The 13,195-nt window shown below is 48.3% G+C and overlaps 2 protein-coding genes across 2 annotated transcripts; both read left to right on the top strand.

Moving 5' to 3' along the window:
- The first annotated feature begins 4,707 nt into the window (after window positions 1-4,707).
- On the top strand, window positions 4,708-5,822 carry LOC100827229 (E3 ubiquitin-protein ligase EL5). The gene has a single exon (XM_003579787.2). The coding sequence runs from the start codon at window positions 4,778-4,780 to the stop codon at window positions 5,639-5,641; it is 864 nt and encodes a 287-aa protein (XP_003579835.1). The 5' UTR covers window positions 4,708-4,777; the 3' UTR covers window positions 5,642-5,822.
- Window positions 5,823-7,942: 2,120 nt separating this feature from the next.
- Window positions 7,943-12,574, top strand: LOC100831614 (MLO-like protein 1). The gene is made up of 14 exons (XM_003581228.4): window positions 7,943-8,056; window positions 8,136-8,190; window positions 8,291-8,544; window positions 10,244-10,360; window positions 10,445-10,496; window positions 10,580-10,677; window positions 10,779-10,853; window positions 10,969-11,057; window positions 11,137-11,186; window positions 11,289-11,329; window positions 11,417-11,629; window positions 11,724-11,791; window positions 11,900-11,960; window positions 12,044-12,574. The coding sequence occupies exons 1-14, from the start codon at window positions 7,943-7,945 to the stop codon at window positions 12,260-12,262; spliced, it is 1,506 nt and encodes a 501-aa protein (XP_003581276.1). The 3' UTR covers window positions 12,263-12,574.
- Window positions 12,575-13,195: the final 621 nt, after the last annotated feature.

Below are 13,195 nucleotides of genomic sequence, written 5' to 3'. Positions count from 1 at the left end.
CTTTAAGTATATAATAGACACAAAACCAGACATTGAATGGGTACTGTAGCCAGATTTGGACGGACCTCCCGTTCCATAATTGTGTCTATCACGAAGACGCTATGGCCTAGCCAATCAATGTTATCCAGGCCAGTTTCCATCAACATAATAACCTACGCGTGTCTGACCAAAAAAATAAAAATCAAAATATGGTTGTTTGTCGACGAAAATTACGTCCATCGAATGGGATGGTAAGGCCTTCGACATTTCCCAAATATTTTTTTTTTGGGGGGCATTTTGTAAGATCCCGAACCGGAATTATGCAATTTAACCCCAAGTTACTAACCTTTGCATAATTCAAGCCCCAGGTTTTTAACCTACGATAAACACTTCAATACATACATGCATTAATGTGCTCATCGCAGGGTTTTGCAACATGAATATCATTACCAAAACTCTACAGAAGAGAGTAATTACAAAGCTCGTACGAGGAGCAGAATAAGAATTCTTAGAAACAAAGGACACGTGTCCCAACATTACATCATTACATCAGCGGAAGTCAAATTATGCCCGAGAACGGACAAGAATACAGCATGGCCTGAAGAGGCTGGAAGCTGAAAAGAAACCCGCCACGAGTCTCAGAACCCTAATTTGGATCTCCTGGCTGAACATCGAATCCAACGTCGTGCTCCACGAAGAAGCTAGCGGCTCACCTGCTCTGCTGGAACCTCTGAAGAAAACAACGTTGCAAAGCAACTGAGTACAAAGTACTCACAAGACTTACGGGGAGATCTATGCTAGTATGCAACATGTCTCAAAAGACGGTAAAGTGGGGTTATGCAGCAGCAGATATCTGTAGAGACACTCTAATAACAACGTCTAATGAGAGGATGAGAAGCGTCTACTAAGTGAGATGTTCTTCTAATAACTAACACCAACCAAACACAACCTCTTACCACCCCCTCAACCCCTTGTGAGGAACTGATCCAAAGGTACTCACACTTAAGCAGTTTTAAGCATATCCATGATTAAGGCTAATTACTACTCAAGTTTATGAGATTAAGTTGATTAAAGCGATTAAGTTCTCTATGATCAAGTAATGACCAACCAAGTCGTCCATAACCGCGGACACGGCTTTTCGAAAGATTTATCCCTGCAGGGTGTGCCAATTTACCCGTACACGTTCGTCCAACCCTTATTGTCACTCGAGTAGGACACACACAAAGACGTGTGTCGGCAGGATTGGGCGACACGACGTTTCCAATCCCCAGAACTAATCCAGGGGACCAGTCAACTGAATCTAATCCGAAACGAGAGCTCGGCCGAAGCGTCGTACGGACTCAAGAGTTGCGAGGACAGCTGGTAGTGGTTCAGTGTCCGCAGAATGACCACTACAGACTAGTGCCGCAATCCTATATGCAAAGTCACCAACAAGTGTCCACAAATCTCTGTGTGCATGCAATGCAAATGCCAAATGGAACGCCCGAACTATGTGGCCCCTGGAAGAGCTATGAAACGAGTACTAAGCCTAGGGGGAACTCATATATTCTCCCACGAGCGATAGCGCGAAGTTTCTTGGATCGGCGAAAATGAGAACTCAGTCCTTTGGTCGGTGCCAATGGAACAAAACACCAATGCGTTAGAGCGCGGCCTCCCATTGTTGCCTTGTTACAGTTTAATATCATATCATAGTTAAATAGTTGCAATTAACATAAAGTAGCATGTGGATGTAGCAATTGTGGAACCCCAGATATAAGAATACTAGACTCGCAAATTAAGCATGACATCTAATGACCAAGAACTAGGGCAACAAGCAAACATGTGACATGGTAATAGGATAAGGAACCAGACAACGGGCATTTGAATAGAGCTGACTAAAGCTATGCAACCTAGAAGCATCGTGACAAGATTGAGATCGTAACTTAATACAAGATTGAGAGAGAGGCAATAGGTATAAACAATATGGTCAAGGAATGGCTGCTTGCCTGTAGTACTCAATTGCCCGAAATTGAGCAAGAATCTTGGAAGAAGAACACAAGCGTAGTCGTCGTCGTAGGAATCGAAGACTAGCGAGTAAGAAGCAAATACACGACATAAAAGGAAAATATAAACATACAAGATACACATGGTAATTAATATGCGCAATCAAAGAATGATGCGTGACATAGGGATGATGCATGTCATATCAAGGATTCCGAAAGTAAATCCGATATATAATTTATCAAGTTAAATGGAGTCCGAAAATACTACACATAACATCTATACAACTCCATATGCAAGGAAATAGAGTTTAATGGATTAACTACACACAACAATATTATAGTTGTATTAAGATGCATGACAATGACATGGATAGGTGCGATGCATGCTTTAAAACAAGAACAACACAAAGATCCGACTAGGTCGGGGTTGCACACGCCGGTGGCAACGAGGTACCTGCAACTAGTACTATCGATACAAACACGGACATCTCATACAACACAGGCATATCGACACTCGCAACCTACGGGTCTACAGGTCTACGAAACGGTCGCTCTAAGATTCTACCTTCGTAGCGTGCCACGACGTAGTCGATGGTAGAGGAAGTAGGCGTCGTAAATGATGTAGTCCTCGTAGACGAAGTAGTTGTTCACGTAGGCGATGTAGTCGCGCGGCTTCATCTCCAAAGCGATGTGGTCTTCGCGGGCGTCGACGAAGTGCAGCAGCAAGGCGGCTCGACGCGGAGCAGCGGCAACACAGCAGCGGCAGCGTGCACACGAAGGCGCTGACCAACAGGGCCCACAAGTCAGGATTTTATTAATTTTAGAAAACAGAAAAGAAAAGGGGAAAAAGGGCCATGGGCTTGGGCTTGGGCATGCTGGGCCTGCGGGCTGGAGGAAGGGAGTAGCAGCGCCGTGCTTGGGGAAGGTGAGGTGGACGCGGCGACTAGGTGGAGGCGGTGCTCGGTGGAGAGGAGGCGCACGGGCGGCCAGGTGGAGGCGGAGAGGCGCAGTGGAGGCGAGGGCGACGGGCGGCTCGGGCGAGGAGGCAGACGAGGGGGCGACGCCGGCGTGGTGGAGGCGGCCGGTGAGGAGCTCGAAGGCGCGGGCGACGGGGTGAGGAGCCCGAGGGAGGAGGGCGCGCGCGGAGAGGGGCGACCAGGGAGAGGCGGCTCGGGCGCAGAGGCAGCAGGCGGCGAGGTCGCCTCGGGCGGCACGGCCAAGAACGGGTCGCGGCAGAGGAGGGCGCGGGGAGCGGCGCGCGCGAGGGGCTCGCGGGCGAGCGGCGCTGGGGAGCTTGGCCATGGAAGGAGCTCAGCCTTGGAGGAGGAGGTGCCTGGGGATTTCTTCGGGAGGAAGAAGAAAGGAGGAAGAAGAAGAGTGGCGGCGGCCAGGGAAAAAATAGGGAGAAAAGAAAAGAAAGGAAGGGGCTAGCTTTTTATAGGCAAAGCAAAGGTTAGAGTTTGGCTTAATGGGCTTTTGGGCTAACAAAAGCTTCAACAAAAATACAGGTTTTGCAAATTTAGTTTTTCGCAATAAAAATAAGAAACAAGAGGAAGGTCTAATTAAACACGGATTTATTTTGCCAAACCAAATTAGGATTTTTATAAAATAATTTTAGGCTCTAGCAAACACAACAAAAAGACAAGCACACGACAACACAAAAGAAGTGACATTTCATGCAAACGAATAATTATTTCATGCGACATGATGCTAATGACATGACAAAATAATTATGATGACATGAGCATGACAGATGATGACAACAATTAAATTACAAAACAGTTCAAAAGGACTTAAAAGGAGAAAGGTTGCTCTCAGACTGTTACACATTTCCCAAAATCATAACCATGAAAAGCCGCGCCAGGCCAACCTGTCCACATACTGCACCTAGTCCACTTATCTTGGCCCAATAAGAGAGAGAAAAATTGACCGAGGTTCACAACCAAACCGGTCCATCCCAATAGGCCGACTCCGGTTACTATTCCAACTTTCAAAAACTATAGTATGCACACTAAACAAAAGATATTATTGGAATTTAAGAATAAACTCTAACAGCTCGTTTGGCACCCATCATTTGAGTCTAGAATTCTGAAATTCATTTTGAAATTCAAAAATGAACTTGTTGGTTGTCACGGAATTGGCCACAAAAATTCAATGTCAAATTTCATGTAACTGTACTAAAACTAACCCTAATTCTTCTCCGAAAGCCATTATTTTTTTGAAATTGTCTCTCACTCTACAAATTCATGTGGGTAGACAAACATGATTTTTGAACAAGAAATTCAAATTCAACCAAATGAAATCCTATCAAAAAATGGATTTCATTTCATTTGGCTACCAAATGAAATGAAACCATGGTTGCTAAACGTGTTGTAACTGAAAGTAGTAAAAGTTTGGAAATTACTAATTTACGGTAGCCGCACATGTGTCTGAGTTGCAATTTTTTACTGTAGTTACGAAGGTTAATTTTGTCAAGGGGCCTTTCTAGCCCATCCAGGTGTCTTTGATTTCCTACTTTCGTTCAAGCGTAAATTCCAGGGTCGCACTCTCTGTGGCACACTGTCGGATTAATTTAGACCGAAACGATACCGGGTGATGTATCATCAGCAGACAGCAGATCAGCTCCACTCAAACACGTACTACACTCACCCACGCCAATACACCAACTCACCAAACCCATCCATCCGGTCTCGGATCAAGTGCACCAAACCCTCTCTATGAAAGAAAAATATGAATAAGAGAGCTACAACTATTACAAAAGAAACATATAAATCTCCCAAGCCGATTGAACAGAGCGGAGGGGCGCGCACGCCAACATGTCGTCGTTGCCGGGGGACGTCCTCGCGAGTGCACGGACGACTCCGACCACCGTGGTCGACGGCGACGTCGTCTTCTCCGGCGTGGCGCTCCTCTTCGTCGCCCTCGGCCTCGCCTTCGTCCTCTACCACTACGTCACGGTCCATCGCCTGCAAGGTGCCCGGCAACAGGGCGCCGTTGGCGCTGGCGCGGCTGCTGCTGCTTCCGGAGTCGTTCAAGGCGTTGTTGATCAGGTGGCTCTGCGGGCGTCGTTGCCGGTGACATTGCACAACGCGAAAGACTTGGCAGGTCAGGAGATGGAGGAGTGCGCCGTGTGCCTCGGGGAGCTGTGGGACGGCGAGGCGGCCAGGTTCCTGCCCAAGTGCGGGCACGGCTTCCACGCCGAGTGCGTCGACCTGTGGCTGCGCTCCCACCCGACCTGCCCGCTCTGCCGGGTCGACGTCGGCAAGCCGGACGCCTTGCCGCCGCCGCTGGCTCTCCCTCCGGTGCTGCCGGAGCCGGCGAACTACGGCGGCGCCATTCGTCTGCCGGCCAACCTGCTGTTCTTCGGATCCTCCCAGGACGACGTGGCGACATCTGCAAGAACCGTCGGCGGCCCGAGCTCGTCCGGTGGAACGGAGGTGGTTGTCAATGTCATCGAGGTCCCGGAGACGGATTCACTGGCGTTGGCGCCGCGTGAAGGCGACGCGGCGAAGTCGCGGGGTTTGGCGAGGGTGAGGTCGATTAGGAGGCTGTGGAGCAGAGGGAGGCGTGAGGTGGGTGCCAGTACTAGTAGTAGTACGAGTTCTTGCCACCAAGCAAGTTCTAGTACTCACGCCGAGGGCGGCACTACTGGTGTTGCCGGTGCCAATTTCGAGCCGTAGGGACGGAAGATTTGCTGGTCTTGTCAGGAGTTCAGGACCATGGATGAATGAAGTGCATAAACGGTACCAAGATGTAAGGACCGTTTTGGGAGATTTAGTCAAGGCTTCAATTTTAGCACTCCCTTTCCTCTTTGCTGTGGAGTAGGAGTACTGGAGTACTAGCTTGCAAGCATTGCGTACAGCAAGTTCTCTTGCCCAGTGGAGTTGCCCGACGAAAATTTGGTCCGTTTTGAGGTCGTCTTGGTCCGTTTGCGCCGAAGCCCGGACAGAAAAAAACCCGACTCTGGCCTACGTCCGTTTGGGTCGGGCAGTGCGCCAACGGTGCAACGCAAATTGGGAACAAAAAAAAATATTTGTAAATTTAGGAAATCAATTGGCAAGATTGGGCAAAAAGAAGAACACAACGCATGAACCCTAAATTCATTGAAATTTGCTTCATTTCATCGATAAACATGAACCCTGAACTACATACAAATTGCTACTGATCGTCCTCGTCCACCGGGGCTTTCTGGGGTTCATGGAAAGAGGAGTGCGATTAGGTCCTCCACGGGGCTCCCTGGTGTTCGTGGAAAGAGGACTGCGATCAGTTTTGCTACTGATCGTCCTCGTCGACGTGGGGGAGTACCTCCGGCAGCGGAGTACCGGAGGAGCGGTGCCAGGCCCTTGTCCGCAAGCAACGCCCGTCGGTTGAGCTCGAACGCACGGTCCGCCACGGAGCTCCGCGTCGTCCTTGGCACCGTGCTCTGAGGAGGCCTTGCACGCAAAGAAGATGAGGCGCTGCTCCTCGTCCTCGTCGATCCCAAGAACCCAGAAACCGGATCCAAGGGGATGCGGCGCCTCTGCAGGAAGGGCCGACGCTTCCTCCTCGATCTCCATCGCCTCTAGTTCCCGGTGCCGCCTCTTCTTCCTTGTGCTCCATCTTGGACACCCGGAGCACACTGCCGCTGCCACGCCTCGGGGCAAGCCTAGTGCGCTGCCCACCTACTCCACAACTGGCTAGCAAAGCTCCCCAGCCGGGATGGTTGCCTCCATGTCCGTCGGCGTGCACATTCGTCGAGAATGAGGATGGAGGAGACACCGGCGGATCCATGTCGCCGGCGAGAAGCTAGGTTTTTGGGGTGGAGTGGGGTGTGTGGTGGATGGGGGAAATGGGATCGACTCGGTCGCATTAAAAAGGAAACGGGGGGGGGGGGGGGGGGTTGGGTGGGTGGGCTGTTGGGTCGCTGGCAGGTGGCCTCAAAAATACGAAAAGGGTTGACTGGACCTGTCCTAGGCGGACGAACGGACCGTGCGGCGCTCCGTTTCTTGGTCCGTGGAGGCAAAAACCCTGCCCAGATTTGGGGTTCTCCACGGACCGAAATCCGGACGCAGGCAGAAATGGTCGCCCAGTAAAATCACATTTTGTCTCTACTTCGGCCCGAACGGAAGCGTCCGGCCCGTTTGGGTCGCCTCGTTGGAGTTGGCCTGACGCGTTAACCTTGGTGAGCTTCGCCACGTGCCACGTTCGTTCCTCCCAGTCCCTGACTCAAGCAAAGTCAGCAGCAGGTTGGCAGTGACGCAATTTTGGACGGTGCATCAGCAAAACAAGTACTTCCACTTCGGCCTATTAGTCGGGCGTCGGTTTGGACATTGGATATTTGGATTGGGCCAAATCGCCCTTCGTGTAGAAAAGCTAGAGGAAAAAGCTCGAGTAATTAATCACGCATCGGTTTATCTGCTTTGAAGTTAGTGCTAACCGGCTAACCGCTAAAGCTTCACTTGGCCCAGGCTGCTGCAATCGGCCTCTCCTTTATTGTCTTGCATGTTCCGGCACTGTAAAATACCGACAGGAAAGGCTCAGGAATACGTTTATTCGCTGATCTGATGGTGAACTTGAAAAGGTTGCTCGAGAAGGCCTGAAGAGTACGCTTGCTTTTGAGCAACGCCGCATCACCCTGCCTTGTACTGTAGCGTTTGCACTCTCCGGGAAGTGGCCTCCATGCGGCTTAATGCCAACCTGATCAACGAAACATCCACAAAAATAAATACCATTCGTGTAAATTCGGGGCATGATACACCGAAAAAGAAAAGCAGGCAGGGTCTAGCTGTACGCTTCTCTTTTGGGAAAGGGATTCCTTGGGGAAAAGAAAAACATGGATGGAGCTAAAAGAGGCTTAGCCAATAAGTAAACGGAAGAATTAATTAAAGGGACTTATGGGCTGATAAGGAGGATGCATGAGGAGGGCCATTTAAGCTGTCTACATATATATATATGGCTTCGAACTTTCGAAGGAGTGGGGAAACAAGCCGTTGTGGTCAGCGATGTCGAATGGGGCGACGCTGGAGGACACGCCGACGTGGATCGTGGCCTCGGTGTGCTCCGTCATCGTCCTCATCTCCATCATCTTCGAGCGCTCCCTCCATTATCTCGGGAAGGTGATCCAAAATCCACAGCCCTTTCCAGCTACATTTACTCTCAATTTCTTGCTAATCATGTCGTTCCCGGCCAGTGCAGGCGCTGGAGCACCGGAGGGAGACGCTGTACGAGGCGTTGCTCAAGCTCAAGGAAGGTAATTGGTCGCAGAGTTGCTTGCTTAATTACTTGTCACTGACTCGTGGGTTTGTTCTGACTCTGACGCGCGTGCGTGCACGCGCACTGGTGGCCGGCAGAGCTGATGCTGCTCGGGTTCATCTCGCTGCTGCTCGTCGTGTCCCAGGACCTGATACAGAAGATCTGCATCAACGAGAGCCTCATGGGCCACTGGCTGCCGTGCCTCCCTGGCGCCGCCGGCTCCACGGCGCATTACGGCGTAGGCTCTGCATCTTCTTCTTCTTCTTCTTCTTCTTCCCCCAACATCGGCGTCGGCGCGAGGAGGCTGCTCAAGGGAGGGACCGCGGCCTCGGGGCACTGCTCCGCCATTAAGGTTTGGAAATGTTGATTTTTTTTCTTTTTCTTTTGAGTCATCATCAGATACTTGGCGTCATCAGATGCACCAGCTGGGGAATCTGTCGGGTTTTTGGAAATGTTTCGGCATCTAGCTAGGGCCTAGGAGTCGGTGGGTACAAGGTTCATATACTTGCATCAGACAGGTGTCAAGACTCAAGAAACAAGCTTTAGTTAATTCGATCGAGGTTCTTGATACAATACACATTTTTTTGTTTTACTGAAGCTGACAGTCTGACATAGTAAATTTAAAACTCGGACTGAGCGCGGCGTCGGCAACCAACCACTCGCTCAGTTAACTATATACAGTAACTCCAAATATTTTTGGTTTTATAAACATCGCGGATTTTAGGGGCGTTAAACTGTTTGCATGCAAACCATTTCGCCCACAAGGTCAGAGATGAAAAATGATGGACAATATATTTCAAGCTCAAAACATCCTCTCGATAGCCTTGTAGAGACCTTAAAAGTGGGATCCATGTGTACGTTTTGTGCAAATGTATTTGTGAGAGGTTGTCAGACGCGTGTGATTCGCCATGACAAGTCTACAAACTTACTTTCAAAGTGAATTCCATTTTTTTACCCTCCCTAATAAAGTTTTTGACACATTTTACTCTATTTACTAAAAGTTCTTTCGATTTACCTCATTTAAAAACTTTTGACACGGTTTATCCCATTTAAGATTTTTGGTCATCTTGATAGAGTGGCCCCAAATGTAAGGCCTGCGTGTTACCACCACATCGGAGGCTTATATCCTAAATACCCTTCGGGGTTTAAAATTTTGGCAGCCATAAAATTTTGTAGGTCACGAAAATTTCTAAAATTCATTTATTTAAAAAAAATCATTCAATTTTGACCACTTAAATTTTTGGATTCAATGCTTTTGAATGCTTACAACGTGGTGCCTCTCAATGAGGGTGGCCACGAGCTGGTGTAGCTTACCTAGCTCGAGTGCGTGTGTCCTTGCCAAATCAGAAGGAGGGTTTCAAAATTTTGATGGCTACTATAATTTCTTCTACCTCGAAATTTTGAAATGATTTAGACAAAATTTAAGTTCTGTAAATTCATCTAAATCCAAATTTCGGTCAAAATAGTACCAAAGTATTTTTGGTATTTGTTAAATTTTGAGGACCTTTGAAATTTAGCGTTATCAAAATTTAAACCCTGAAAGTGCATTTAGGAGATACACCTCTGACGTGCAGGCGACACATATGCCTGACATGTCGTACCATTTTGTCAGTATGGCAAAAATCTTAAAAGGGGGTAAAATGGTGTCCAAAGTTTTTAAAATGGGGGTAAAACGAAGTAATTTTTGCTAAATGGGGTGAATTGTGTCACAAACTTTCTTAGAGGGGGTAAAAAGTGCAATTCACTCTTATTTTCACGATATTACTTGTTTGGACATATATATGTATATGTGACCTCTAATACAACTGAGAAATTGTTATTTTGAAGTCAAACTAAGTTAAGCATGATGAGATCTGGAGCAACATAATAAAACCGCATCCACGTGTCTGGCTAGTTGCATATGAAAATTAAAATTACACTGCAGAGTACTCCATCCAATCCATAATAAGTTAAATACCTGTAATTATCTATTTTTTTGTTGGATGAAGAATTAATGGTCTGAACTAGTATAAACTTTGAAAACGAGGATATATACATTGTGTGTATTTCAGGGTAAAGTCCCTTTGCTCTCGCTTCACGCTTTAGAACAGATCCACATCTTCATCTTCGTTCTAGCTATCACGCATGTCGCTCTCAGCGCCTTCACCGTGCTCCTGGGTCTACTACAGGTAACCATCCTTGCCCGTGCTAATTGACCCTTTCTGAACTTCCAACATTGGCCTGACACTACGTCCACGCTTCGCCATTCGTAGATGCGGAAATGGAAACAGTGGGAGAAAAGAATCAACGAAGAGGGCGACAGTGGTACGTTGGGCAGTGAACATTCTCTCTTTAAACGAAGGCGAAGGCTAAGGCTAATCGATTTGTACGAATGCACATACCATCAGCTGCAGCTCCCAAGATGATCAACCGGGTGCAGCAGCGAAAGTTCATCAAGGACCGGTACAAAGGGTACGGCAAAATGAACATGGCCATACTTTGGATGGTACGGGATCAATGCAACCAGCAGTCAAATTTGAGATCTTTTCTATTACAATTTGATTTGTGTCTGAACTCTGAATTGACTCGAGCGGCTGTTTGTTTCAGCATTCATTCTTCAAGCAGTTCTATGGATCAGTAACCAAGGATGACTACATTGCAATGAGGCTCGGTTTCCTCATGGTTAGATGGTCCATTTAGTACTTGGCGTTCATGGATGTATATGCTGCAATTTGTTCTTGTTTTTGAGTTGTCCTGATTGCGGTTGGTTGTTGCACAACTGTCTTTTGGTTGACAGGAGCACTTCAGGGGAAACCGAAAATTCAACTTCTACGAATACATGGTAAAGGCTCTGGAGAAGGATTATAAACGAGTGGTTGGTATAAAGTAAGTTGGTACCTGGTGCAGTGATAAGATGACTGTTGTTCGTCAGAGCTTATAGCTAACCTCAATCTGCTCATTGCAGATGGTATTACTGGATATTTGTGATGATTTTCCTGCTGATTAACGTCACCGGTATTACCTGATTTTCTTACATCACCTCACCACAACTCTGTTCTCTTGTTCGTCAGTATATACGCACACGATAAACACTGAACTGAAAAATTCTTGGTGCAGGGTGGCACTCCTACTTCTGGATCTCACTGGTCCCGTTGGCTGTAAGTGCTACTCCTGAAAGTGTATTTTTGCCTTTTGCCCTTGTGCTTAATTGTGGTGTGCCCTGCTTTGCTCTGCTCTGCATTCAGCTGCTGCTCCTGATTGGGACGAAGCTGGAGCACATCATAACCGAGATGGCGTACGAGGTGGCCTCGAAGCAGGCCGCCGTGGATGCGGGGGAAATCGCCATGGACCCAGACGACAACCTCTTCTGGTTCCACAGGCCCCGGATCCTGCTCATCCTCATCCACTTTATCCTCTTCCAGAACGCCTTCGAGTTCGCCTACTTCTTCTGGACGCTAGTAAGTACTAAGCACAAGATCACGCAGCAAAAACTAAATCCTTCAGTTCCTATGGTAAAATTTCTGGCGTCATCCATCCTTTTGTGTTGTGCAGGCGACGTTCGGCTTCAACTCCTGCATCATGGACAGGCTCGGATACAACGTGTCGAGGATCGTCATATGGTACGGTAGCAAGGGCCGTGCAGCTCCTCCTGGAACCACTTTGTCCGGTGCTCGAGATGCATAGCTGACGACGTGTCTTTGCTTGTGTTTTTTTTTTACCTTCGTCAGTGCGCTCGTCCAGGTGCTATGCAGCTACAGCACGCTCCCGCTTTACGCCATCGTTTCCCATGTAAGTAATCACCACACGAACCGGAGTAGTAATTATAAGCTTGCGCTTCTGACTTGTGGAACCTATGACTGAATTTGATGCAGATGGGGAGCTCGTTCAAGAGTGCCGTATTCGAGGACGACGTGGCGGAGCATGTCAGGGACTGGGCCGAAAGGGCTCGGAGGCGCAAGCGAGGAGCCGGTTCCGACGCTGCTGGCTGCCTGGTGGGCGCAGGGGCAGCGGCGTCGGGGTCGAGCAGGGGAGGGGTCCAGCTCCAGCCGTCGCGGGAAGTGGCAGAGGAGCCGGCCGCTGAACTTGCATGAAACTAGTATATGAAATTGTCCATGAAATTATGGTCTTTCTTTCTTTTTTTGAGGGAGAAACTAGGAAATTATTTTCAGGCTCGAGAGAAGTCCTCGATCGTGCCTTTCTTTCTGAAGATAGGTTCAGGTGTGTTGTTTCGTCCGTTTAGTTCTGTTTCGGTCCGCCAATCGGCAATCGATTGGTTTGACAGTGAAGCGGCCAGCTTCCAGCGGAGATGTATGTAAAATCGTCAGTTTTTTTCTTCTTCTTTTGACACCTGTTGTATTGTCTTGTGGTTGATTAGGAGCTTGGACGATGACATTTGTTGTGAACAGCAGGTCCATTCATGGAATCAGATTTGGCGCGTGAAATAGGAACCGGCCCATGCCCCGTCCGGTTCTCGCGCAGAGAACGAGAGACGGTACGTGCGCACGGGTACGTAGTTCGGTCCGCACCTGACGAAGTTACGTAACTAACGAGACGACGGGCGGGCAGAGCGGGCCGACCGTGCGTGTCGGTCACTTGCCGACTTGTGCCGGTGTCGGCTGGGGGACGCCGCGTCGGAGGGGGGCTGGCGCGTGAGTGCGCTGCGCACCGAGAGAGAGGGGGGAGTTGGGGGAAACCGTGCATGATTAATCTTTGTGCCCATATGGCATATGCCTCGAGTAACTAAGCAAAGTTCGTAGGTTAGGGATCTTGATACTCTAACTAAATCCATGCATGCAGCTGAAAAGAACTAATGCTAAACGAAGTTACTCCATGCGGTTCACAAAAGGACCGGGTTTTTGGACATGCCTTCAGTCAAACTTTGAAAACTTTTACCATCAATATTGCTAAAAATATTTGCATTCAAATCTTGAAAACTACATGTAATAGATTTGTCTCAAAACTGTTTTCACCATATCACAAGTTTTTTGGGTATTATACATAACATAAAAGAAGTGATCAAAGCT

This window comes from Brachypodium distachyon, chromosome 5 (assembly GCF_000005505.3).
Source record: "Brachypodium distachyon strain Bd21 chromosome 5, Brachypodium_distachyon_v3.0, whole genome shotgun sequence".
Lineage (NCBI taxonomy): Eukaryota > Viridiplantae > Streptophyta > Magnoliopsida > Poales > Poaceae > Brachypodium > Brachypodium distachyon.
Note: the sequence above shows the minus strand (reverse complement) of the source record. Positions and strands in the feature narration are given on the sequence as shown.